General features: G+C 40.0%; 1 protein-coding gene across 10 annotated transcripts in view; it reads left to right on the top strand.

Annotated features, from left to right (window-relative positions):
* ATP8A2 (ATPase phospholipid transporting 8A2) overlaps positions 1 to 27,757 on the top strand; it is a 330,601-nt gene that overhangs the window by 221,073 nt on the left and 81,771 nt on the right. For all 10 annotated transcript variants that reach the window (XM_066989757.1, XM_066989758.1, XM_048072745.2 and 7 more), the window contains 6 exons: positions 3,278 to 3,352; positions 6,072 to 6,194; positions 7,260 to 7,338; positions 10,998 to 11,059; positions 11,393 to 11,449; positions 15,740 to 15,847. In XM_066989757.1, coding sequence (XP_066845858.1) covers positions 3,278 to 3,352; positions 6,072 to 6,194; positions 7,260 to 7,338; positions 10,998 to 11,059; positions 11,393 to 11,449; positions 15,740 to 15,847 — 504 coding nt within the window. The remainder of the gene's footprint in view (positions 1 to 3,277; positions 3,353 to 6,071; positions 6,195 to 7,259; positions 7,339 to 10,997; positions 11,060 to 11,392; positions 11,450 to 15,739; positions 15,848 to 27,757) is intronic.

Genomic DNA, 27,757 nt, shown 5'->3' on the forward strand with positions numbered 1-27,757 from the left:
ATCGTAGCAGCTTTGAAATAAGGGCAGTGCATTTCTTTAGACAATTCCCTCAAGATTAGAAGAGACTTCAGAACGCTAAAGACTGTGATGCTTAAATACTTAGCGCAGTCAGGCACATCCATCTCACTGTTCTGTAGTGATGGAACTGATCTCAAGGGGTTTTTAGCAAGGTCTTAAATGAATTCTGCACCACCCAGTTTGGTAGGGTAGCTACTTTGTTGATTAGAAAGAATGGGATTGTTGAGAGGGTGTTTGACGTAATTGTGTATTCACTTCATTACTGCTAATATTTTTGTGGGAAATGTGAGTGAAAGATACTAGCTTTGCCTGATTTGGGTCTTCTTTCCTAGTCATGGGTCAGCTACAGAAAGTCTGACTGCTTTGTTTTACCCTCCTGATGGAAAATCAAGAAAGTCTATTGCTGGTGACTAGTTGTGGGGGGCTCTGGCTTCAGGCAGGTTTCTGAAGTAGCATGAGCCAGTGTCATAAAAGGCCTTGACGTTTGCCACCAAACCTTTGAAGTTTTGTTTTGCGCAGTGGGATCTAGAAAACCAAGCACAGCACAGGCTAAGGCTGCCAGCTAGGCAGACAGGCTTCTGATTTGTGAGCTGTTTGTTTTTTGGGCTTGGTGCACTTAGAGTTGCAATTAAGTGCAAGAAGCCTGGAGATGATAAATGCCTAGGTCATAATTGCTAAATATCTGGGAGTATGCCTCTTTGAAGCTCGGTTTCTTCCCAGGAGAAGCTGCCCTTAAGTTCCTTACTGTAGTGCCCCAAATGAATTGTGGTTTCTTTTCGGGACCTTAATGTCATCACTTTGTGCCCAAGATCTTTCATAGCTTTCATTTAAAGAGCTGAGCTATACAGTTGGTTGAAACTCTCCAGGTCTGAGTGAGACTGGGCAGCATGCTACTTGGGGCTGATAATGGGATTTGGAGACTGCAACCACTGCAAGTGCTGATGGTGGAAGTAGAACTGATGGAAAAGAGTTTAGGTGTAGAATATGGTTTCCTTCCGCCCTTTTCTCTGGCCCGAACTGGAGGCATGAACGCTTAACCTTATTTAATTTAAAGTCATGCACGATTGACAACGTGAATGAAAGAGGAACTTGTTTTTTTAGGAAATGGCTACATTTTTTATAGTTTATACAAGGTTGATGCATTTCAACTAACTGGAAATGGAATGGGCCTGCCGGCCCTTAAGGGTCACAAGGGCACTTGCAAACTACAAGCTGCAAGAAGGGCAGCAGGTATAGAAAAGTTGAAACTTCAGAATGAGGTAGGGTGAAGACAATAGGAACTCCCTGCTAGAAAGAACAGCTGAAAATTGAGGGGAGAGGGTAGAATTGTAGGAGTTAAGTCTGGCCTATGGTGGAAGACACATCGATAAGAGCAAATAAGCTGAGATGAGTCATTATTGACTTTCACTGAAGAGTGATAGTGCATTAGAGTGATTAATTTTAAATGAACATGTTGATATAATAAATATTAAGAAATGCTGAAGAGAGTCAGAATAAAGGTTCGACTAACCTGGTGTCTGATCCACTGTGAACAGTGGTAGTTTCCTGACATACTCATCTGTTCTCTAGCTTTCCTTCCATGATTTAAAAAAACAAAACAACAACAAAAAAAACCATCACAGCATCATCTGGCAGATAGTTCCATCTGTCAACCACGTGTTGTGTGAAAACATTTCAGCTTTTCTTTTTTTGTGTAACCTGCTAGTGTAATTTCTTGCTGCAGGGCCTATTTGAATAGTTATTCATTATCCTTGTCAATCCTGTAAATATTTTAGTCTTCCCCTAGTTTTTCTCTGTCCCATGCTGAAGAGTCCCAGTCTACTTATATACCATATCCATGAAAACAGTTGCAGGTCTTGATGCAGTTGTCTTATCTTGTCTTGCCCTCTTTCAGGTGAGAGCAGAGAAAAGACCAAGTGCTGTACAGTTAACTAATTGCTGCCTGAGGTATCTTGCTGGGGCAGGCACTAATATTGTGCAAATTACAAATGAGCCAGAAAACAAATGATGCTGGCAGGAGAGTGCTGCTATACATGACTGATAGAATGGTGTTGGGGAAGATCCATCCATGGACTCTCAGGCAGTGGAAAAGGGTATAGCCATGGGCATCATTTGACTCTCAGCAGTACTTACTGTGTCCAATGCTATGTCAAATTAAAAAGTACATGTAAGACAAAATATGTTAAAAGTGGGGAAGAGGGGGCGTTCCCCCACACCGTGTTGAACTAGAATTTTAAATTGTTCTGGTGCACCATGGAGCCCAAATGTAGAAGTGGACTTTGAAACAGACTGTAGTCGCAAAAATTCACAGTACTCCTTTGGCAGATATTAAGTGCAGTGATTCAGATGCACTGGAAGAAATTAATTTGTTCCCTTATTCTTTCCTAAGCCTCTTTCAGTGCCCACTGACTGAGAAGGAAACTTTGTTCCAACTAGTAAAGCAGTTCTTATTTCAAAAAGCTGCTTAAACAAAATAAAAGATGGAGGATGAAGGAAGTAGGTCCAGTGAAATTCTGGAAAGAGAATTTACTTACTCAGTGCTTCTTACAGCGGTTAAGGATTGCTGCATTACAGCCATCTCAGTTGGAGGGAAAGTCAGTGGCCACTCAGTCCAACCTCTTGTCTGAAGTAGGGTCAATGCCGAATTCAAAGCAGGTTGTTCAAGGCTTGTCCAGTTGGGTTTTGTACACTTGGGAAAGGATGGAGGCTCTCCAGTGTATTCAGGCAATGTCTTCCATTGTTTAATTCTTAAATTAATGTTTGTGAAGTAATGGTTACATCACTTAGAAAAGAAAATTCTAAAAATAACCAATATAACTGATAAATCAGTATCTGTAATTCTGGGACTGTAAGTAAAACAGGACATAAGCTGAACACAGTGTCTATCAGAACAGTTAGCATGAAAATTCTGGTATTTGGCTGTGATGGAAACTTGGTTAGCTCTGGCTTTATGCATTTTAATTTACCAGCAATAAGACTTAAAATAATTTGGGGCCTTGTTTTTTAGTAATGATTCAAATACATCAAGTTGCTCCAACACGTGAGTATTTTATTTTAAATAAGCAGTACTCTGGCAGTGTTTAACATGTAAAACTTCGGAATAACTGCCTGGCACTGCTGCTGATTATTTTTAGAGCATGACAAGCAGCTGTCTCCAGATGGTGGTCTGTGTTCCACATCTTCCTCGCCTACTGTAAATGGAAACATTTACTGCTGTAATAATCTAAAGCTTTTTGTAACTTGTCTTTCTTTGTTTCAGCTTTGGTTTGCTTTCGTTAATGGATTTTCTGGGCAGATCTTATTTGAGCGATGGTGCATTGGTCTGTATAATGTGGTAAGTGCTACGTGTTTTGACTTGATATTACTCATGACCTGTATGTTAGTGTGTTGTGCCCTTTTTCCTCCTGGGTAACTATCTGAATGTGTGTCAGGAAAGATGAGTTCATCTGTAAAAGCCATAGAAAAAAATAATCTTGGATGGTGTTTTTAATCAGAAAAGTAAATTTTGAAAAATGCCATGAATATTTACGTGCTTGGCATAATATAGCTTCCATAACATTCTGCACCTTTTGGATGGAATTTACTTTTCTCTTTGAAAGCATCTTTGGTCTCTTGTACTGAGATATTTTACTGACTGCTCACGTTCAAAATAGATACCGAGTCTTAATCTTGTTTTTTTTTCCTTATATTTTCATGGTACCTTATTGTCCCAGTGATTACGGTCCATGCAACAACATATTAAATTATTTACTCCTATATAGTTAGCAAATACCGAAGTCGTCTTCTCGGACCCTGTGACGATTAGATTCTCAGGGAAGCATCAGGCAGATGCTTTGGGTTGACTGTATTGAGTTAGTGCCAGAGCTGGAAGAATCAAAGCTGTGCCACCGGTGTTCTTCACCTGAACCAAGTGCAGGATATGTCAGTCCAGAAGTGCTTTCAGATTTTAGATGGGCTTTGCAAGGTCCCACACCGTACCATGCAGTTTTATCACTATAATTAATACCATTGATTAAAACCTGGAGGATCTCTGGGGCCAAGTTTAACTGCATACCATAGACTTGTTCTGGTCTTTTCACTAGAGTGTTATATTTGTAATGTTACTGATGGCTGTCCCGGTGTCTGGTTTTATAAGCCATTATGACATTTTGTCAGTGTTGAAAAATCCTTTGCATTTCTCTTTGGAGGGAGGAAATTAAATTTTTTTCTTTAATCAGACTCATTCCAAATATATGGAAATATAGAAAAAGCCACCAAATTATCTCTATCACTGAGTAGTATTAATGGAAACACTTCTGTCACATTGCTCTAATCTTAAAAATGATGGCACAAACCCTCACATGTCTTAAGATTTCATACTCTTCCTGGAAGATATTAATTCAAGGATTTTCCACTCCCTCTTCACCCTCATTTCCTGACTGTTACAGTCTGTCATTCATATTTAGTTATTTGCATCTATTATCTTTAAACCTGATTTGATGGATCTACCTACCCTGCATATAAAACTCATGGATGAGACTCCTCTTAGAGAATCAGTGGAGTAGAAATTAACCCTTATTTTATAATGTTGGTATTTTCTAAAATTAGAACTGGTCCCATAGAATCATAAAGAATCAAGTACTGGTTAGGGTATTAGGGGCTTCCATAACTTGGAGGAGTTAGGTTTTTAAGTGGGGTTTAATTCTTCTATTCCCTTCCATGTTGATTAACCCTCCATTTCATGAGTAGGCTTATGAAAATGCAGATAGTAGGAAATCTTAATAGCACTGTGATTCCAGCATTTGTACTGGTTCATACTGGAGGTTTACCTTAATTTAAAACCAAAAACAAACAACAAAAAAACTCCTCCAGAAGACGGGCTTAAATAAAATGGGAATTGTCCCAGGAAATGTAAGAAACCTGGGGGAAATATCTTAAAGCAGTGTAAGAACAAGTCATGTTTTGGAATATATTGGGTGAATGGTCTTAGTTTTAGTTCTCCCCCACTATCTCTTCCAAGCCTGTTGCCAGTTTAACCATCTGGTTTATCACTTTCTGAGCAAAGAAGTTGGATCTAGGGATGTAACGATTGATTCTCACTGGTGTCTGGGCCTTCCTGTTGCTTTTTGTCTGCTCTCCAACTGCCAACACGTTGCTGGTAGGGAACACAGCTTCTCAAACGTGAAGTGCGTGCTACAAACTGAACACTTCTCAAACTGTTACATATTTGCATATAAGATTAGAAATAATTTTTCAGATATAAACTGTTAATGTGAAAGGCAATGACTGACATTCAACATTCAGATGTTCACACTGGTGGTATTTCCGCTGTCTGCGCTGCAGACTGCAAGAAACAGAGATACCCAAGGTGGCTGTAAGTGAGCTGCCTCAGACCCTGGAAACACTGTAAGAAGAGCGGTGTGGGACTCAGCAGAGTCTAATTAGCTGTGCTTCTGAAAGATAGCCCTTCTGCTTCTCCTGGAAAGCTTCCGAGTCTTGGTCATCTAAGCATCTACTTGTAGCACAGACACGCAGTACCGTTAATTTTATCCTATCAGTTCGTGTCTGACTGGAGAATTCCTAAGTACTGCAATAGAGAATGGCCATTGTTTTTCAGTCTATTTTTAATGTGATTTCCACATTTGCTTTGTATATAAACTTAGCTTTCATTACATATAGCTACAATTGTAGCCATAAATATCTGAACCCATTCCGACAAGGCTTTTTCAAATAAGTATGTCTTTCCTTTGCACTGTGATATGTTTTACCCTCACTATTTAAGCTGGTACGTCAGAAATTACTGATGGCTAATTTCTTGTGTTTAAGTTAATTGGTTAATAGTATGAATTTTCTTTTATGCTTCTTTTCTTTTTAAGTCAGTATCTGAGAGTTATGAATTGCTAAAATTCAAGTTTGGGTTTGTTTGGACATTTGAAAATTATGTCAAATAACACAGCAGTTGATAATGCATCTTCACTGAAATGTCTGGTAATTTTGCTGTTATCTAGATACTGAAATATCAGAAATCTAAAAAACTAATAGCTGCTTTTAATTAGCATTTGCTTGCTTTGCAGATTTTCACAGCATTGCCACCCTTCACTCTGGGAATTTTTGAGCGATCGTGTACTCAAGATAGCATGCTTAGATTTCCACAGCTATACAAATCCACTCAAAATGCAGATGGGTTCAACACAAGGGTAAGGGGGCAGTCTGTTTCTTTAAGAATAACACGAGCATTTTTATTTTCTAGGTCTCTTTCATCACAAAAGAACTTATTACACGCTGTTACTTCTGCTTTATACTAGGGTACTGCCACTGAGATCAAGACTGTTGTTTTCCAAGGGATTATATTTTGATTAAAACAAAAATAATCCTTGTTTTTAAGTGAGGATTTTCAGGTTTGGCTTCAACAGAAACTGGTCCTGGAATATCCATCAACTTTGATTCCAAGTAACATTTGTATCTGAATATGACCTTCTAATTCTCACAACTACTAAAAAGTGGTGATCTTACCATTTTCATAGAAACTGGATAACCTCACCCAGATTTATTTAGTGTAGAGGTAGTTATCAAAATGTTCAATACTATAGAGCTTTTTGTTTATTCTTCTCTATTTTTATAGTTCTTTTGGGAAATAAAAAATTAATTCATTTACTTTGATTTTTAGGTTTGAAAAACACATTTTACTTCATTTTGCTATTTTGTGTGGTAGAAAATGCTAGCAATTGGAATTTTGCATTTATTCCATAGCAGGCACATTTACATATACTTCTGAATCAAGAAAGCTGTAAGATTCCTTTGGTTAGAGAGGAAGGAGGAAGAAATTGTAGAGTAGGTAAAGCTCTAGTTTGTGCAGAACTGCGTTATCTGTAAGCTTAAAAATTGCAGAGCGTATAAAGTATTTGCCCATTAAAAGAAAATAGAACATTTCATGGTACTGAATTAGTCTTTTAAAATCTTTCTTTGAGGTAATTAAAAAAAGGTGGCTCCATCTGTTTGCTGTATTTTGATAAAGATCTTAAATTGCAAGTCTGCTTGCATGTTATATTTTAACTTGTTAGAATAAGACCGTCCAAGTGGACTAGTGTTTTCTTGTGACAGAGCAGAAATTGTAGGAGGAAATGAATCCTACCAAAGTTTAGGTATTTCACTTCAGGAAAAACATCGTCTGACTCTAAACTATACAATGAAGCGTTTGTTGGGAGTTAGAGAGAGGTCAAGAGTTTTGGACTTCACTGACGACTTGGTTTGTTTTCCCTCAGGTTTTCTGGGGTCACTGCATCAATGCCCTGGTCCATTCCATCATTCTCTTCTGGTTTCCAATGAAAGTGCTGGAGCATGGTAACTGCTTCATTATTTCTTACGTCGGTAACTGATGTTCAGTCTTACAGAGCCAGCGTGTTTGCAGAGTTGGAGGTCGTGACAAGTTCCAAGAAAATAATGCTGACAGACAGTTCAATAGACTATAGGTGCTGTTCTTGGCCAGTTATCTTGTGGCTTTCAGAGTTGATTCATATTTAACATAATTGTTCATATAATAACTTTAATGCTTGAAAAATTAAACTGCTGCTTTGTGAAAGTCTTAAATTCTGAAAATAGTTCTATACAACATCTGATTTTTTTTTTCAGTAGTGTAGTTTAGTTCTCAACTTTTTACTGTTTAATCTTCTTGCAGTGGTTCTACTGGCAGCTGTATTACAACCATTAGCTTTAGATCTTGTTGGGTCTTTCCCATTCCATAACGCAGAACTGTAAAACATAGAATGAAATGGAGAGATTTCACTTCTGCTGAAGTCAGTGGAAGAAGTGGATTGGCTGGAATGGAGGAAGACTAGATCATGAGTCAGATACTAGGAAAACATTTTTTTTTCTTGTACAAACTAAGTTTACTAAGTCTTGTTTTTATGGAAGGTATGCAACTGCATGGTATTTCAGAGACTGGTAAACCTTATATGTTTCTTTCCTAGCTTTACAGTGTAATTATCTGGGCAGGAAAAAACATGGGCAATCCGTTGTTTTACTCTTATTAAGAAATGGGAATAGATAAGATGAGGAATTTAAGGGAAGGGAGTAGTATTTAAAAATACGAGTTTTTCAAAACAAGCTCTTTGTTGGTAAACACTGATTTCAAGAACCTTAGCTTGAGGGTGGTTCCATTGGGGAGGAGGTGGAAGAAAAGGAAAAGGGAGGGAAGATGAATGCTCACAGGAAAGAGCCATGTTGGTAAAGATAAGGAGGAGGCAGGTTCATATTTCTCATTACCAGGCTGAGTAAAACTTCAGTGTTATGTCTTAGGTGACAGTTTCATGCACTGTGAGATAGACACACAAGAAGGAGCTCTCCCGTTCTCCTCTGTATGTGGGCTGGGAGCTCCATTTCAGTTTTGGGGAGAGAGGTTGCTTTCGGTTCATTGGTCTTTGTTTTGTTTCAGAGGGGAGGGAGTTGCACTATTTCACTATGTTTATGGGAAATGTTAGTCTTGAATAGCTGCTCTTTCAATCCAAAGTCAGCTATTGTAGGCTGATGTCTGTAGCAGTTAGGCTACAGTTTTTGCTTCAGTCTTCCATAAACGTTTTTTTGACTGTTCAATTCCTAAATAGATTACACAGTTTAAATGACAGAAATGGTAAGACTGGAATACTCACCTGCACAAATGGTAACTTTCTTTGAGATCATTTCAATAGGTTGCTTAGCTTGCTTTCCAAAGAGGAACGAGTATTTAATTTTCAAGTTTCTTTGTATTTCTAAGTGAAAAAGAGATTTCAGTGCCGCAGACAAAACTGTGCTATTCACACTGGGATGTTTTTTAACCTCTTGAATTCCTTAGAATGTGAAGTGCACATATTCAATGAATGGGCACTTGTATAGCTTTAGAAATGAATGTTCACTGGACATCCTGCTGTTCTCATTAGCAAATATCATTCCTTTCAGAACTGCTTAGCCTCCCAAAGTGGAAGGTCATGGAAAGCCCTGAAAAAAAAAAAAGAATTACATTATTGTATTAAAACATAACCTTAAAAAGAATGGGACTTGCACCAAAAGTTATTTCATTACTTAAATGTGCATTGTGGTGTTGTACTAGAACAACGTATTGGCAGAGTCATTAGATGACTCTAATTTATTCTAGAGCTTTCCAATACATCATGTATTTAGGCATGCCTCTTTCTCAATAAACTGAGACTTTTGGCATCAGCAAGATTTACTGGACAAGGAAGGTTCCATTCTTTTATGCTCTTTACCTTTTTCTTTGACATTAGGCTGAAAGAGACTGCTAAAGCTTTGTGTATTTGTGAATGACGTGGTAGGTGTCTGAGGCCACAGAGTACCAGGAGAAAAGTTGGGCTGATAGAGATGCCAGTAGCCACAGACCAAACTATTGCTAGGCAAACTGGCTCAGGCTTTAGATCCTGTTCTACCGTTACCGATTTGTGTATCTGCTGCTGTTTCTTAGTAGCTGGGGTTCAGCCTGGAGAAGAGAAGGCTCCAGAGAGACCATGTTACACCCTTCCAGTACTTAAAGGGGGCCTGCAAGAAAGCAGGAGAGGGACTCTTTGTCAGAGAGTATAGTGACAGGGCAAGGAGTAATGGTTTTAGACTAAAAATGGTAGGTTTAGATGAGATATAAGGAGAAAATTCTTTACTATGAGAGTGGTGAGACCCTGGAACAAGTTGCCCAGAGAAGCTGTGGGTGCCCCATCCCTGGAGGTGCTCAAGGCCAGGCTGGATGGGGCTTTGGGCAACCTGGTCTGGTGGGAGGTGTCCCTGCCCATGGCAGGGGGTTGGAACTGGGTGGGCTTTAAGGTCCCTTCCAACCCAAACCATTCTAGGATTATATGAAAATAAGAATAAAATCAGGGATATAGAACAACTTCTGGAAAATACTAAGAATCTGTCGGTTCTTCAGAGAAAAGCACACGCAGCAATTGTAGAAGTAAACCCTAACAAGTAGCTTGGGCAGCTGCATTGGCTGAACTTGTTACCAATATGCAGGATGGTCTTTGCCACAGTGGTCAGGCTATCAGGGACTCTTCTCAGTAGACATCAAAATTTGCTGATCCTGGAGACCTACTTTGCAGGAATATTGTTAACAAAGTTAGATGACCCTGGTTTTACAGTGTCAGATCCTGTTTTGCAAATAAACCTAGCAAAGTGGTGCCCTCATAGTAGAAGCACTGTAATAGGCAGTATGTGTTTAGGAACGGGTCCAAGGGGTTTATCTTAAGCCTTTTTCATCCCTGCTGTTTGTGTATTTCTTTAGCAGTTGTCTTAAAACCTGTGAAAATACCAGTACTTATCATGCTTGAGTAATACTTGAAAGTTCCTGTGAATACGAGTTCATCTGGCATTAGCGTGGCTGTCGAATGTGCTTTCATGGCGTTCCGGTTTCATTCAGCGTGGGCTAAGAAAGACTAAACAGACATTTGAAGCATTGCCAAGGTTGGCACTTCTACATGATAGATTAACGTGTACTTACCCTTCTGCACACTTGACTAAGAGAAAGCTTGTGTGGAGGACTAAATGCTGTTCAGTTACTGAATTAACCTCCAATAAGATATTTTAGATATGTGTACTTTATAGATCAGTCGTTTACATCTTTCTCTTAATGCAGCTTTCTTTCTCCACAGATCAGCAGTCTTAGGCTTTCTTCACAGGCACAGCAAATAATGGAATTTGTTCGAGCTGTCAGTGAGCAGTACAGAACAGATAGCCACAGCAAAAGTGGTGCTGATGTACCTCAGCTCTTGCAGACAGATTACATTTCCCCTTCTGCTAATGGCTTCTGGCAACTGGGATTGTGTATACATGCTCTGTCTGAGCATCATGTCTTGTTTAGCACAGCTGCTGCATTACCAGTAGCTCACGGCTTCTAAAAGTGCTTTTAGACAGTCCAAAAAGCGAGGTTAAGACCAGTTATTGTTTAGTGTCCTGAAAATCTCCTTTATGTGTCTTCCATTCTGTTGATAAAATTATTAAGAAATGTAATTGCTTCTCTTTTTCAGATGCTGTATTCACAAATGGACAGGGAATTGACTATTTATTTGTTGGGAACATAGTTTACACTGTAAGTTTATCTATTCAAGACATTTTTGAATGGTAGAATTTCTTCACAGTTTTTTTTACCATCAAAAAATGATGTAAAGCAGAAGAAACTGTAAAATAAAATGAGGCCTTTGTAGTGAGCACGATTTTCTCCCTTGTTCACTTTTTTTTGCACGTTTACCGACAGTATCTTCTGCTCTGCCCTTCCCTCAGCCCAGTCTGCCAAGTCCCCAAGAGGTGGGTTGGTACTACTAGATGGTAGTTCCTATTTCAGGTGTGAAGGGGAGATTGGGCTGTGAACACCTATGAATTTGAGAGTGCTAATACTGCACCTTTTTTTCTTTTTCCCTTGCAGTATGTTGTAGTCACTGTTTGTCTGAAAGCTGGTTTGGAAACAACTGCATGGACAAGAGTAAGTGCTCTTCAATATCTCTTATTTTATTAGTGTACCTTTCTCCCTGATAAGTATTAATACACAAAAGAAGTACTAGAAATGATTTGAGGCTGCAGTGTTTAAATTGGTTCTTTGATTTAAGAATAAACTAAGTTCCCTAACTACAGGAGAGGAGAGGAGAATGAACACATTCTAATGACATACGATAAAAAAGTCAGTCTGTCAGAAGTGGGAAGAGGAGAAGGCTATAAGTATTTTCCAATGTCTCTAAATATTGAAAATGTAGAATATTTTCTAGAAATTAACATACTACTGTAACTGCTTAAGGAAATAGCTTAAGAACAATATCTCTTTACTCTGTAGCTTCTTTAAAAGTTAATGCAACAGTGAATAAAGGTTGTCTGCTCACGGATAAACAAATAGGCTTTGTAAAGGTCTTTGAAGCTAGTAAATAGCACTAGTGACTTCACACTGACTGAGATTTTTTGTTTGCAAACTTTCAGTAATAAATAAGGCATGTTTGTTAAACTGTTTTTGTTGATTTCTAGATTTGAGTCCTTTACTTGCAATAAGAGAGTGTTCTGTTACTGGTAGGTGTCAGAATCTGCCAGGGCACTGACCTTCAAAGAATATGCAGGGTAGGGAGGGCTCCTGTGTTGATGGCACTTCAACACTTTTCCCCCCTTCCTTCCCCCAGTCCCCTGAAAACACGGATCTTTTTGATTTTGGTCGAGTCCCTTTTTCTCCACACCTATATGTGATACTTTATGGGAATCTAGTTTGCATGACATACTAAGACATACTGCCTCAAGACCAAGGTGTTTTAAGGAGCCCCATATTCTTATTCTGTCTGTTTCCTGGAGGGGCTTGGCTAAATCTCATAACCTCATTTCCCCTATTAGCTGTAAAATGTTTCCTTTCATTCCTCACAGAGGAATTGTTAAGATTAATGAGCTGATGTCTGCTCTGAATGTTATGAAATGCTATCTGCATGGATTATTTAATTATTGGGGAAATGCTAATGTTTTCTGCCTCATTCTGTCATCTGAAAATAAAATCCGTTCTTTTTTGTTGTAGATTAAGTGTAAGTTCTGTGTTGTGTACTAACTTTAAAATGCAAGAGGACTTAGAAATAAATTAATTCCCCATGCTCTAGAAGAGGAAATATTAAAATTTGCAGTGGAGGCCTGTGAGCCTGTTTAGATCCTGTTACATTACGAATTATTTGATGCTTCTTCCTCTCTCCCCTTCCTTGAGTAAATGGTGTCTTTTCAGTCACCTAGGGATAATCATGATCCCCTCTTTCATACCTTTATTTTAAAAGATGCCATAATGTTTAGTAGAGCTCACTGTTCTTTAGCACTGGCATTTGTACAGGAAATTATTGTTCTTCACAGAAAAGTGTTTGTGTTCAGAATCAACTTTTTCTGTATATACTTGTAATTCCTGTCTCATTGCTTGGACTATCATCATCTTGGAATCTGATGTTGTACAATTATTATTTCAGCTGTGAGTGAATCAACACACAAAGAATCTTTAGGTTACTTGAAGAGTATTAAATGTACAACATTGAGTTAAGCCTGTCCTCCATCATCAGCTGGATTGGTTACATGCAATTTGTTTGAGGGAACATGAGGGACACTGCCACTTGGGAGAACATGATGGGCTCAGCTGAAAGCTCCAAATAAATAACACAGGTTCAAAGTAGTTGGGAGTCTGGAATATCCGGTAGGTAGTGTGGAAAGAAACGCTTTGGTAAAAGTACTAACATGCATAAGAAAATCTGCACTGTAGAGCTGTGTGGAGTAGCTTTATGTTACATGTTGCCTATCTGCAATACTGCTGTAGGCTTTTGCCAAATTACAGCCTTCTTCAATACTTTACCATGCTACTGAAGCTGCTTCAGATAAAATTGGATGCACAGGATAGATGTACAGTGTATCTAGTTTATATGTACGAGCACTTGATTTCTTTTTCTGACTGCCATTTAACACATCTGACAAACTAGGTTCTGCTTTGCACTCTAGTTCTTCAGAAACATGGCAGATCAGTGGAGAACCAACAGTGCAAAGCTCGGTGGGTGGGGTTAGTATTTAAGAAACGATTTCAAACAGGACAAGGAGGGCTCTTGCTGAAAGCAGAAGGCCTTTTAAAGGTAGAGAACTAATTCCAGCAAGTTACAAGCCTGAGATGAAGGAAGGGAGATACATGGCCAGGGATGGTTGGGATTACCGTGAGAAGATGATAAAAAATGAAAGAGCAAAGACTTTGCTAAGCTGGAAAGGACAAAATAAAGAACTGCAAAGCTCAAGAACTGTCCTACCAACAGACCGGAGAGAAGCGAGACTAAAAATGAAGATGTCATTTCACTAGCAGAAATACAATACTGCAAAGTGGGAGTATGTCTTAGAGTGGTTTCCCTGCTTGGTTTTCTTTACTGTTTTTAATTGTAAAGCTCGTAGGAGTCACCAGTTTGGAAGCATCAGTCCAAGCTATCCTGGGCCTTCTGCCCTCTAGTTTGAAAGGAAGGCTGTGGTGTAGGGAAAGGTCCTTTTGGGAGAGCAGAGCTGGTGCTCTTTTTGGGCTACTGCATGGGGCTGGATTTTCTTGAAGGTGAATTGTTGCAGCAGCCTCGCAGTGCTGTTCTATGAGGAGCTGAGCACCACAGTTGCTCACTGTGGAGGCCTTTATTCTGGCCAGTGATTCACACTGATGTGAAATGTCCTTGTTTTCAGAAGAGCAGACACATCAAGTAGGTGAAATCCCCCTCACTTCCTTCAAATTTAAAAAATATCAGTAATAAAAAAATCTCCTAGTCTTAGTTTTATTCACCTCAAAACTGGATCAGAATAACTTTTCCTTAAGCAGTTGCCGGTCAGATCTCCTCGGTGAAAAAGAGCAAATAGAAAAGTTGGAAAAGTAATCTTCCTGCCCATAGTGTCTCTCCAGGAAGGGGCCTATCCTATGCCCTGCTCATTAGTCCAGCAGCTTTCAGGGTTGAACAACATTTCGGCTTTCCGAGAGCGCCTAGAAGAGCGTTCTTTCCATCACCTCTTAAGTTCTGCCGTATGAATGCTCCTACTGTAAGCCAGCCTCCAGTCGCTTCCAGCTATCCGCCAGTCTGCACTGGTGCTGCAGGCTCCCTGCTTGTTTGTTTGCACTGCTTGTGCTCAAGAAGGACTCACCTTTCTGAGGATGCTCAGTGCTTCCAGGGAAGGAACAATTTCTTCTCTTTCCTCTAGAAATTTGTGTTTGTCTCACAAATGCAATATTACACACTTTGATTGTCAGGCTTACTGTTTAAAAAAAAAAAAAAAGGCAAAAGAAGTCATCAAATAGAAAGCATAAAGCTGAGAACTAAACAAACATACTGTGTGTCCGCCACAGCCACCAGTGCATGAATTCACTGCCGTGTTCCTAAATCCGTGTGTGTTTAGTAATTAAGATTTATGCAGGTACTTCTCTGAGTTAGAGCCAAAGTCATCAGCCGCGGGAGTTGTTGGTATCCAAAAAGAGCTGGAGCCAATAGTGAGCTCAGTTGCTTGCTACAACCAAAATTACTGATTCCATCCAGTGCAATGTAAAAGTAAAACAGCTTAAATCATCTTGAACGGCAAAATAGTTTGGGTATGTAGAAGAAATGACTTTCCTTAATGCAACTGAAATGAAACATATACTGGACGTGTTCTTGGTCACTTTGATACCGCTTTTATTTACTCTTAGTCTGTAGATTAAAGAGCCAGTAAAGGTGTAAACTGCATTGCATATCTGTAAATCAGCTAAAGCACTTTTAAAGCAGAAAAGCAAAGGTAATCAGTAGATGTTGATCGTTTAAGTGATGGTGTATCACGCAACACTGAATCTTCTTCAGTGAGAGGTATGCGAGTGGTGCACGTGACTTGTGTGCATCCAGGGGATCTGACATGAGGGATTTGTCAGGATGAACTTTAACCTGTGCCTTTTGAAAAATTCTACCTTGATGTATGTGTTGAACCTGGCATGTGTACAGTGGGAACCAGGAGCTAGATGAGAGAAGTCAGAGCTCTAAGGAAAATCTGGTGAGTTTTTGGAGCTCGGAGTAAGACAGATTGGCTGAGAAGGCTATCTGCCTGCCCTGTCGTGAGGCAGAGATTAAAGAGGAGAGCTGTTTTATGCTGTTTAAACAACCTGTGCTACTGGCCTGAAACCAAGCGCAGTAGACAGGCCTGCGTGAGGCTGACAGAGACCTGAACAGAAAAGTGTCTGTGGGTGAGGTGGGTGGGGGCAGCGCGCTGTGCTGACTCTCCTTCTCTCCCTGCTCCTTGACAGTTCAGTCACCTGGCGGTCTGGGGAAGCATGCTGCTCTGGCTGGTCTTCTTTGGCATCTACTCGGCCATCTGGCCCACGTTCCCCATGGCACCCGACATGCTCGGGCAGGTCAGTACGAAGGCTCGGCGGCGCAGGGATGCTCAGCACTGGGCCTGCTGTCGGACACGTGTAGGAGGCTTCTAAAGAATTGTATTATACTAAGTACATTATTTTAACATATTTTTTTTTTTAATCCCTGCATTCATTTAACTTCATCTCCTCATTAGAAGAGCTCGTTTTTTCCCTGAAGGTGACATCAGATATGATCGTGTGCACTGTACGTACTATACAAACATGCAAGTCTCAGTTCACTTGAATAACAGTGGCTCGTTCCTTAATGTTTTCTTAGTTAGGCTTCATCTTTTACAAAATTCCAGGTTCAAACTTAGTTTATTTGATCTGCTTTTTTTTTTTTTTTCAAATTATGGATTCTGTCTTCCATATATTTTCATACTTGTTCCTTTTTTCCTGCATGTGTTTAAAATGAACCAGAATTGACTTGAGGGTAGCATGAGATGGTCAGAAGGGAAGCTGATCCGTTACTGGTCTGTGTAACACCAGTGGAATGTTTCCTTTGGTCCTTCACTGTCAGCTGAGTTCCAGGTGATGAAATTTTCCTTTTGGTGTCAATATTTCAACCCGTGATGAGTGCACTGAGTCACATGCCTGTCAAAAATATGCCTATGCATATTGAAAATAGGGGGCTTCCAGTAAAAACGAGGGACTTAATAAATATACGGAAAAAAAAAATTATTCTGTAGAAGTGGAACTGCTTTCAAAATGACCAGAAAAGAGTGTTTAAAAAAAAAAAAAAAAGTTTAGAGTTGTGTTTAAAGCAAGGATGCCATTTATGATAGATAAAGAAGAAAAAGTTTTAGCAGAGAATTGAAGTATATTTAACTTATGTCACCCTTGTGTACCAGAACATAATTATATATATAAAAAAAAAAATCCAACTGTAAAGAAATCAATTAGAGATTTTTGAGGTTCCTCTCACGTTTGTACACTTGATAAGAGCAGTCTGGCATCATTTTGTTCCTGCTCTGACCTAACACATAGTGTTTAATATGCTGCTCAAGCACTGGGGATAACAGAGGCCATTACAGGTTTTCAGACAGCTCTTTGCAGCAAGGAGTGACAGCTGACAGGCTGGGATCAGCAGGTAAGTGGCTAACAGACAAAAACTCACTCCTTTGATAGTATTTCATGGTGTCCTCTGTGAGTCTCAAGGCACATACAGTATCAGCAGCTGTAGTTCATATTTCCTTATATCAGAAAGAAATTCTACTGAGTATCACGCAGAGCCATGAACTGCTTGTCCTCCACAGCAGACTTGTAGTGCTGCCATTAATGTGTCAACCTTCTCCTACACAAATGATAAGGTGAACTATTCCTTTTTATGAGAAGGGTCAGACTATCAGCTTTTAGCTTTATCACTTTTTTCTCTCAAAATTAGCTCCCATTTTTTTAATTGTGTTGGTCATCTTTTGCTCCAACGTAAATTGCAGGCCCTTGAACAAAAGCTTCATGTTAATGAAGTTTTAGTTTTGCTTGAATACCTTCTAAAAATATTTTTTCACTTTAAACTTTGTTTAAATTGTTTTTCTGATGCTATGACTTGAGAAGTGGTACTAATATCTTGCTGAGGTTAAAAAAAGTTTTGGATAATGTTTTAGATGACATATTTTGGTGGATTACTGGATTTTTCTTGATTTTGTAAAATCAGTAAAAGCTTCTAAGGTTAAGGAAATTTGCTTACCACTTGCAGTAACTTATACAAAGGCTCTAGAATAATTGGGTGCTGTCATAATACCAGTTTATGGTGAAATGAGCTGAGATTGTGTTAAGCTGTAGTCAGTAAAACGCATCTCTTTACTTTTTCCCACACTCGAGCTATTCTTTGGCTCCTGTTGTCTATCTTTCTGTATTTACAAGTAGTCAAGATATGTTAAAAGCTAAATGGGAGAGTCGAAAAGCTTACTTTTTGTTTTTAAACATCTTGTTAGTGTGTTTATTTTTTTAAATAAACTGAATTCCAGAAACTGCTAGATACTCATACTAGAAAAATGCAATAGGACTTGAAGGGAGCCGGTTTTAACTGTAGTACTTTTTTAGCATCTCTGCCAGCCAGGACTTTGTGCCATGAGTAAAAGGCATAGAATGTGCAAAACATTTTACTCTGCCCATTCATCAAATGTCAGCATGGAGTCTTGCAGACATTTAAGTATGTGAAAAGACGCTTTGTTTCTGCTGGGATTTATTAAACCATTTTCACTAAGTATTTCTTTCTCTTGTCCATTATATCTTGAGCATTCTCACAGGGAAAATAATACCATTTTTTTCCCTCCTGGAGGGCAAAGGGAAGCAACTTAGTTATTCTCTGCTGTCAGAGTCAACATATTTCTTCTTTTTCTGCTACAGTACTTCATAACAGAATGCAAGTAACATAATAAGACAAAGAAGTGATAAAAAATTCAGAAGTCTTTAATAGAACTTGTTCAGTAGCAAGATATCTGGTACTCTGGTTGTTTTGGGGGGTACCTTTTCAGATGTACAACTAATAGTTTCCTTTAATAGTATCAGAAGGAGTGATGCAAGACCAAAGAAAGCCCTATCATTGGTTTATTGGCTTTCCTGAATCTTTGGTTTGGTTTGGTAGTTTTTGGAGGGGTTGGAGAGTTATCTTTTTATCTGCAGAAAACAGTGACACTGAGAACAACCAGTACCTAGTTTTGTCTTGCCTTTGGAACCAGGATACTTCCATGAGAGTGAACTGTTTCTGACCGCTTCCAGATGACGTTTTGCACAATAGTTAAATCCTTTCCCACCTTTTAGTAGGTGTGACTTACTGCCACAGGTTGTTGGGAACAAACGGATACCTCATCTTTTAAATAAGTGCTGTCCACTTTGATGCTCATTAGTGAAGAGGTGGGTGCCTTTTTAATTGTCCTTGTTCTGAACTATGGGGCTTGCAGCTCATAAGCCAGTGACATTTTATTAACCAGCCCATCGGCTGTAGTCCTTCCCTCATGCAACCTTGGGTATTTTGTTTCCTTGATTGGGATATAGGGATTTGGTGCCCCAAAGGGAACAGTGAGCAATAATATTTGTGCTCATTTCTTCCATATGTCATACAGGTGTGTGTATGAAATGCTGCTCATATTTTTTGGATGTTTCTTCATAGGACTTGAAGCATACTTTGGGTTTTCGAGAATAATATTACACTGTATGGGATCAAAGTTTGTGTGCACATAGGCCCCCCCATGCACATACATAGATACCAAGATATGAAAGCATGTGTATGTACACATATATAGGAAGATGTGATATGTGTATGAAAGCTTTTATTCTTGATCCAGACAGTATCTAAGATGAAGAACAACCTCCTTCCCCTCCCCAAGCTCAACTACTATTTAGTGTTTTAAAGGAGGATCCTTCCTTTCACCTCTCTGAGGCATCAGGTATTGGCTCTGGTTGGAGAAAAGACCACTACTGAGCTGTGAGTTCTGCCATTTATTTCCATAGTGTTTTGTCTTTGCTTTGTTAGTTGTTAACATTAATGACATGTCTTCAGGAAAACTAGTAGTACTCTTTCAACCTTAAGGGGCAGGGGAAGGGGGGAGGAGTGTGGTTTTAATCTGTTTTTGAGAGGGTCGTAGGTTGTGGCTAATCCACAGTGCAAATTGCTAATTTCTAGATTTTTATATTCTTGTGTTGTGTTATATGTATGTGGTCATAGCTCAGAACTGGGATTTAAGAATCATTTTGAATTTGGAACGCATCATCTTGCTCTTGGAGCAACATTCGTAAGGCCTTTCCTCATCTGAGCCTTCTAGTCCCATCACAGCTGGAGGTGTTGCAGATGGAGCTGCTGCACTTTCCCTTTACTTCTTTACAACGTCTGTCGAGAATAAATTGTTGTGCCAACAGCTCCGTTTCTGCGTAGTGGAAGCAGCTGAACATAGGAGTCACTCTAATCCTTTTTTAACTCTAATGGAATCCTTTATTGGGAGACTTTTTAAACCACAGCTGAGTTGTCAGATTCTTGCTAGGTTATTTGACTATTTACTTAGAGTTTAACAAAGATGTGCATCATCTTTGACAGGGTGTTTTTTAAAAGATTCCAGTAGTGGAGAAGTCCAGTTGATCCCATGTAATATGTCAGTAGCAGTGCTTATTCAAGTTAGTGGCTCATCAAGAAAACAACTATCCCTCTCTTAGGAAACCTTCCTGTTCTTTTCTATGGGTGTGCCATTAGCATAACAGATACACCATACACCGTAGCTATTGCAGTAGATATTTGGTTTGGAGAGGGGAAGGTGACCTAGAGGGTCTAATTTACTTTGCAAGACTGTTTTTTTAGCTGGCCTTCAGTCTGAAATTCTCTTAAATCTTGCTGATTCAGTTCTTGACAAAGCCTGTGAGAAACCTGCAGGGGAAGACTTAAAAATAACACAAAACAAACAAAACAAAATAAAACGAAGACAAGATGATAATCATTATTGCAACAGAGTAAACAGGTTTTATGTTACTGCTGTTTCAAATCTATAAGTGACAGCTTAGTGTAAATTTTCATGCTTTCCAGAATATTTCTGCCTTTTTCTCTGCACTAGACGTTTTTTTTCCAGAGGTCTCAGTTGTTGTTCTCTTTGGCTTCTCATATTTCCGCGGTGTTTGGCGCTCATTAGAAAATTGGCTGCCTTGATTGTGGTTTGTCTGCAATCAGTTGCGCATTACATTGTGGTGTCAGTGTTTTGGTCTGTGGAAATTCTTCATTCAGCTGTTAGTCAAAAAGCAGACTTTGCCTGCAAGTCGAGGTTCTTAATGCCTGCTGATCGTGTTTGTTTTTATTATTATGCACAGTGGTCTCCATGGCACTTGATGTGGTTTTGGAACTTTCTCTGCATTTTTGGACTATGCTCCGAGTAGACAAATTAGACTAATGAAGCATGCATATATTTTTAAGCATCTGTTGAAGGAGTAGATTGGTTGTTTTTATGATCCACATGTGGATTTCAGAAATGAATGTCATTTTTAGGTCCCTAGTGTTGTTCCGTATCGTACACCAAAAAGAGATGAAAAAATTGACAGAGATAAAATGGATGTTTTTAATAACTTCTGAATGTGAAATTAGGAGACTAAACATGCTTGCTTTCTGGAGGCTAACCCCCAAAAAACATGTCACTTTATGTGTTTGTCAACTCTGAGGCAAATCTATCCTAAGTATTTATTAAAGATATTCTAGACTTGTTTCTCCTTTGAAATTAATTCATAAAAGCACCATAGCAGGACTGTATGTACAGCCGTGCCCAGTGCTGTGTTGGCATTTCCTTGTAGTGCCATGTAAAAATAGGGTTAAGCCACGGACATAAAAACTCGTTCTGGTTATGGAATTGACGGAATTGGCAGTGCACAGGAGGGCAGTCGGCTGGCCTGGAAGTTTCTTTTGGTTCTTCTTCTTGGCTCACCTTCCGTTTGGCATTTACTCCTGCCCTAGCCTGTGGCTAGTGGGCTTGTGTGTTAAATGGAAGAGCAATACAGAAGTGGCTGTAGGTAAGTTGCTCCCCACACGTTGTACAAACAGCATGCATACGTTGTCAGCTGTTTTTCTTTCAGTATTGTAATGAAAGCTGGACACTAGCCATGCTGTCTGGCCAACGTCTGTTCTGAGATCGGGTAGCTTTAACAAGTTGAAACACTACTCAGTAGCTTAAGTTGAAATACAGTGCAACACAAGACATTTACACGAAGGCATAACTGGCAGATTATCTAGATTTTTTTTGTTGTTGTTTTGGAGTGGAGTATGGCAGCGTCCAGGAACACAGGAACAAGCTTCTTCACTTGGGATAGAATTATAGTCCCATGGTAATTGACTGTGCTTCAGAAATTGCATCTTGATTCAGTTTGCAGTACAGGATTGCTTAATGTCCTTCAAAATTTCCCCTAAATCACTTTTTCTTGGATTTAAAAGTAACAAAGTCTTGTTGCATACTCGTGGGAAGATGTTTGGAAGACATCCTACTCAGTATTTTCTTAATTAGAAACAGCTGGCTTTTAAATTTAGAAAAGCAGCTACTGTATTACCAGAGGCAGTGAACACTAATATTCATGTCTCAAAAAAAAAAAAAATACTATATTTTTGAGCCATGTTGACAAGCAAGGAAAGGCTAAACGCATGACTTGCCATAGTGGATCAGAGCATTCCAGAAGTAGTCTGCATTCTGCATCAGAATGGAAGAAAACCAAACAGCTCTACAGTGTGGGTTTGACATGTATGACAACAGTTTGTGTGCATCCCTGTGAAAGAAAATACTTTTTCTTTTCATAGAATTAGGGATTCCTAGAATATTCTAGGTTGGAAGGGACCCACAAGGATCACTGAGTCCAACTCCTGGCTCCACAAAGAACCACCCAAAAACCAAACCATGTGTCTGAGAGCACTGTCCAAACACTTGAACTCTGGCAGGCTCAAGGCTGTGACCCTGGGGAGCCTGTCCCAGTGCCCGACCACCCTCTGGGTGCAGAACCTTTCCCTAACGCCCAGCCTGACCCTCCCCTGTCCCAGCTCCATGCCGTTCCCTCGGGTCCTGTCGCTGTCCCCAGAGAGCAGAGCTCAGCGCCTGCCCCTCCGCTCCCCTCGTGAGGGAGCTGCAGGCCGCCATGAGGCCTCCCCTCAGCCTGCTCTGCTCTGGGCTGAACAACCAAGTGACCGCAGCTGCTCCTCGTACATCTTCCTCTCCAGACCCTTCACAATCTTTGTAGCCCTCCTTTGGGTGCTCTCTAATAATTTTATGTCCTTCTTATATTGTGGTACCCAAAACTGCACACAGTGCTTGAGATGAGGCCACACAGCCCAGAGCAGATCGGGACAGCCCCTTCCCTTGACCAGCAGGCAGTGCTGTGCCTGGTGCACCTCAGGCTGGCCCTTCAGGTTGCCAGGGCACACTGCTGGCTCATATTCAACTTGCCATTGACCAGAACCCTCAGATCCCTTTCTCTAAGGCTGCTCTCCAGCCTCTCATCCCCCCATTCTGTATAAATATCCAGGGTTGCCCCTTCCCAGGTGCAGAATCTGGCACTTTTTCTTGTTAAACTTCATACTGTTGGTGATTGCCCAGCTCTTTAATTTGTCAAGATCTCTCTGCAAAGCCTCTCTACCCTTAATGGAGTCAGCAGCTCCTCCCAAATTAGTATCATCTTCAAACTTACTCAAAACACCTTCTAGTCCTACATCCAAGTCGTTTATGAAAACATTAAAAACTGGTCCTAAAATGGAGCCGCGGGGAACCTCACTAGTAACTGGACGCCAGCGTGATATAACCATATTTACTTATAACCCTTTCAGTCCAACCCATCAGCCGATTGTTCATCCATCACATTATGTACTTGTCTAGCTCTATGCTGGATGTTTTGTCCTGAAGGGTACTGTGAGAGACAGTATGGAAAGCTTTGCTGTATTCCAAAAAAATTACATCTGGTGGATTCCCTTAGTCAACTAAATGGGTAACTTTGTCATAAAACAAAATTTAGTGAGGCTGGTCTTCCCCTTGTGAACCCATCCTGGCTGTTCCCAAAGATTGCATTGTCTTTCAAGTATTTTTCAGTAACTCTTAGATTAATCTTTAATCCTAGAATAGTCTTTTAATCTTTAATTACATTATTTTAAATTATTATAACTGGAGAGTAGCCAACCAGGTTTTTTGTGTCTTGAGAAGTGCTCAGCCTCTGTGACATCTTTTGCCAATCAGTTTTTTAGGCTAACAGTGGGCTACTTAGGGGATGTAGGGTGAGTTGGAGGGCAACGCTATAGAAAGACGTTTGGGTCTGCTCTTGCACAGATTCATTATTCAGCACTCCTGTCCGTGGCTGGTATCTGTAGGGAAGCAGCCATGCTTCCGGGCATGGTGAAGGCATTGTGCAGGCACTGAGCAATAACCTCTTCCTACATTGAGTTTGTTACCTTAATGGCCTAGTATTGATGATGGTGGGTGGGAGGGAGAATATGAAAGTAATAAAAGAGCAATATGCTGCTGTTCTTATAATCTCAGAGAGAAAGAAGAAAAGGTCATAGAGCAGTTGTGTATGTAAGATGATTTCTTAACGGGCATTTAAAGCTCCCATCAACAAAGTTGTAAGTCCTTTAGAAAATAATATGAATAACAGATGGGATCTATTCCAGAGGGCAGTAGGTGACTGAGTTGGAACTAGTGGTTTTATAGCTTGCTCTGGTCACACTTAAGTCATTTTGTTTTCTGATGGACGCAGGAGAGCCCAGATAGCAGATATTTGGAGTTTTATTGGGATGTTTCCTGTCCTTGGGGACAGGAGGGTCATGTTATGTTTTTATTTGAGTTTACTTTATTGGAATTAGGTTTTTTTTGTTTGTTGGGGGGGACTTTGTTTTGCTATATTTGTGTCCACACCACTGTTTCTTCCCTGTGCTGCTTGGGTTGCATTTTAGGAAGAGACAAATCTAACTATTTTCTATGGGAAAAATATTTCCAGATCAATTTGAAACATACCTTTATTCCCTTTCCTCCCTACAGTATATGTTTCATGAGATCATTTTTTCCCAGTTGTGTTATGTCAGAATTTGATCCAAAAAGCCCTGAGGAGTGGAAATGATCTCGCTTATATTGTGCTGAGACTGACGTGGGTGCACAGGCTTTGGGAGCGGGGAGGCTGGAAGGAGTACAGCCTTCCCAAATATCCCGCATATGACCATGGGTCATCTGGGGCAGTCTAGCCCCTACTGATTTCCTGTTCATGCGGCAGCCTGCAGCAATGCTGGCATCTTGTGCTACTTCTCCATTGGTGGATATGGTAAAGATAAAAATTGTTTCTAACCTGAAAGCTGTAAATTTTGGAAGTGCCTTTGGGTGTCTGTAGAAGTAGTCAAAATGCAGCTATTTGTCTTGTAGAGCATAATTTCTTGTATTTGTGTATATCAATTGAGCTGGTTTTCTATGATAGAAATCTTATCAGAAGGTTTAGGTAGGAGTCTGTAGAAAATAATATTATAAAAGTGGTGCTAAGCAGACACTCGCATGCACTTCCAGGGGGCTGTTTTATGTAGACTAATATGTGATTCAATGGGATTGAGAGGAAACAAGGACAGAGGAGTGTTGTCTGTAACATAATGCCTGAAGTGTGAGGGACCCACTCGTGATCAGATGTGCTATCCTTGTTCTCTGTAGCATAAAACCCAGAAATGGCAGTGCTCAGTAGCTTGATGTTTGGAAGAGAGTTATTTCCACCAGTCTCTTGCCAAGAATCTTGCAGGGAGCACAGCCTTAGACTTATCACCCTTTTCCAGTATACATACTTATGAGTGACATAAGCAATTTTACGCTTATTGTAGACAGCAGCAGGCCAATTAATGCATAGAAAGCTGGAGCAAGGGTTCAGGAACAGTAGTGTTGTTACACACATGCACATAGACATGTATGCACACAAAAGACAAGCATAAGCGTCCTTGCTCTATAGCATGCATTGCATTTTAGACGATGCTGGGGGAGGAGGGGATAGGATTCAGTACAGTGGCTGCACTGTAGAGTACATGTTAAAATTGACCCAAAATGGCTTTATTTGTTTTCAGTAAATTGGGAAACCCAAATTCATGGTGTCAAATAGAATTTGTTTCTGTGAAGATACATCTTGCCACTATGATGTCCCTGTTCAACAAGTGTAAGGTGCCAATTCATTTCAAAGAAATGTACCCATAACAATATTATATGTAAACTTCCTTCCTTCATCTCATTCTCTAAAGTGATGGACTCAGTTATGCTGAAATCTTCTATTCAGAGCATTAGAAGTTTTCAGAAGGTTCCTAGGAAAAAAGAGGATCAACACCTACCAGCCACCAGCTCCACCTGTGTTAGTGTGGTACACCCAGCTCTGAGCCAGAGAGATGCTAAGGGAGTAGGATTCCTATCCAGAGAGAGAGCAAGGGATATGAGGGATCAAATGAAGAAATGTTGGCTTTCAAAGTTTCAATTCTGTATTGATTTCATTGCTTGCCATTGTACAGGTGGTGTGTAAAATGTGTGAGTTACTAGAAGAGAAGAACATAATAAGGTTAGCAGAGTGTAATTTTAGAATCTACAAAAAGCGACACTCACTTCTGCAAAAACTTCTTTTGAGCAATATTTTTGTAAGCATCTGTTTTGGTAGACATAAAGGGTTTTATTTTGGTGTTTCTTTCATTAGTCGTATGGTTTCTGTATCTTTATAAATGGTTGCTTGCTGTGTTTTATTCAATATTCAGGGTATGTACGTACAGTAGAAGAGCTGATGTTCATTTTCACATGTGGAAGAAATATTCTTGTTATGGAGTTCTGAGAGTATTTGAGAGAGATGTACCAAGAAGGGGTATTTTCAGGCTTTTCCCGTGTCCATAATTTCAGAGAAGCACGAAAGGTAACCACTTCAAGCTTTACTTTAACAAAAGTTGCATTCAGGGAAGGCCTTACCAAATTCAAGTGAAGTCTCTCCACTGTAATGACATAAAAGTGAGAGGCAATCATGGTGAATTTCTTTGACAGTGTTATACAATTGATTTTCACTGTGCTTTCATACAACTGCATGCCAATATACAAAGAAAAATCAAAAATGGAGGAGGGAGTAGTGCGCATATGGAGTAACAAGTTACACATCTGGTGGGGGTGGCAGGAGACGACAACAAATCAGGCTCTGTCAAGTCATTTTCCTTAGGTGCTTATAAAAAGTGCTGTTTTCATTTGGGGCTAGGCAAAATCTTATTGAAGCTGATCAGTCTAACCGCTACTGTTCATTGAGACTATATGTGAAGAGCAAACAAGTGCTTGAACTACTGACATCTCCACGCAAACCAAAAGATGTATGAAAGGCAACCATAAAATCTAAAATGATTTCTAAAGATCCAGTGACCGCATCTGTGGATAAGTGTGTTTGATTTCAACTGCGTGTGTAAGGGAGAAAGTATTACTGGGGGGCGTGGAAATTTAATGAAGTTGGAAACAGCAGAGAGAACTTTTAAGTGAAACTACTGGGTGCATGTAGAGTTGAGACTGTGAAGAATAGGTGCGTTCTGGTCTTTTGATGTTAGTAGTCAGAAAAACATGCTGAAGTTGTGTTCAAACAAGCTGAATTATTTTAAAGCCATTTGTAGTCTGCATCAGCTTCTAAAATGAAAGCGGCTTGTAAGGGTTCAAAATCAGCCAAGTGTTGGTTGAGACACCGGCAAGACAAAGTAGATGACGTCTCTAGTGGGTCTGGATACTGAGTTTAGAACCAAAGGGACCAGTGCTGCTGCCCTACTTGATTATTCTTGCTTGCTTCCACCACAGCATTATGTTCCCTAGGTCTCGAATTCCCTCCTCTGCAGGGAGGTCGCTGCTGGCCTGTGAAATCTGGGCAGAAAGCTGGGACGGTCCCTGCTGTGCCACTGCTCACGGTGTTGAGCGGCTTCAAGGTCAAGATCTCTGGCCTTTCCCCAGCGTTCATCTCCATGCATGTCCCTGTTCTCTCGGATGTTTTCTTCAGCCAGCATCTTCGCCTTCTTTCCAGCCCTGCACTTCTGTTCCCCCATCACACCTTTTCCAAGACCAATTACTTCTTCTGGGGACCCCTTTTCTTTTCTTTTTTTTTTTTTTTTTTTGGCATGGAACCACAAGCCCCCCTGGTTTTCCTAATCTAAATGGTCTGTGTGCAGAAGCATAACCCATGATCAGCCTTGTAGCTGAGGGTAGTGTCCCATGTCTCTTCATTAGTCTGAGGATTCGGGACATGCCATTTCTGTTTAGCCCGAACGTTACCAAAATTTACAACCAGCCTGTACCGGTTCCAGCTACAGCAGGCTTCTGCTTGAGTTCAAAAGTCCAGTTTTGGACACTCATGCATGCATATACACAAGCACGCCCTAATTATTTGCTGCCTGCTAGCATTCACACTTGAATCTGTTTTCTGCAATGGGGCATCAAGCAGTATTGTGTATATCAG

Source organism: Anser cygnoides, chromosome 1 (assembly GCF_040182565.1).
Source record: "Anser cygnoides isolate HZ-2024a breed goose chromosome 1, Taihu_goose_T2T_genome, whole genome shotgun sequence".
NCBI lineage: Eukaryota > Metazoa > Chordata > Aves > Anseriformes > Anatidae > Anser > Anser cygnoides.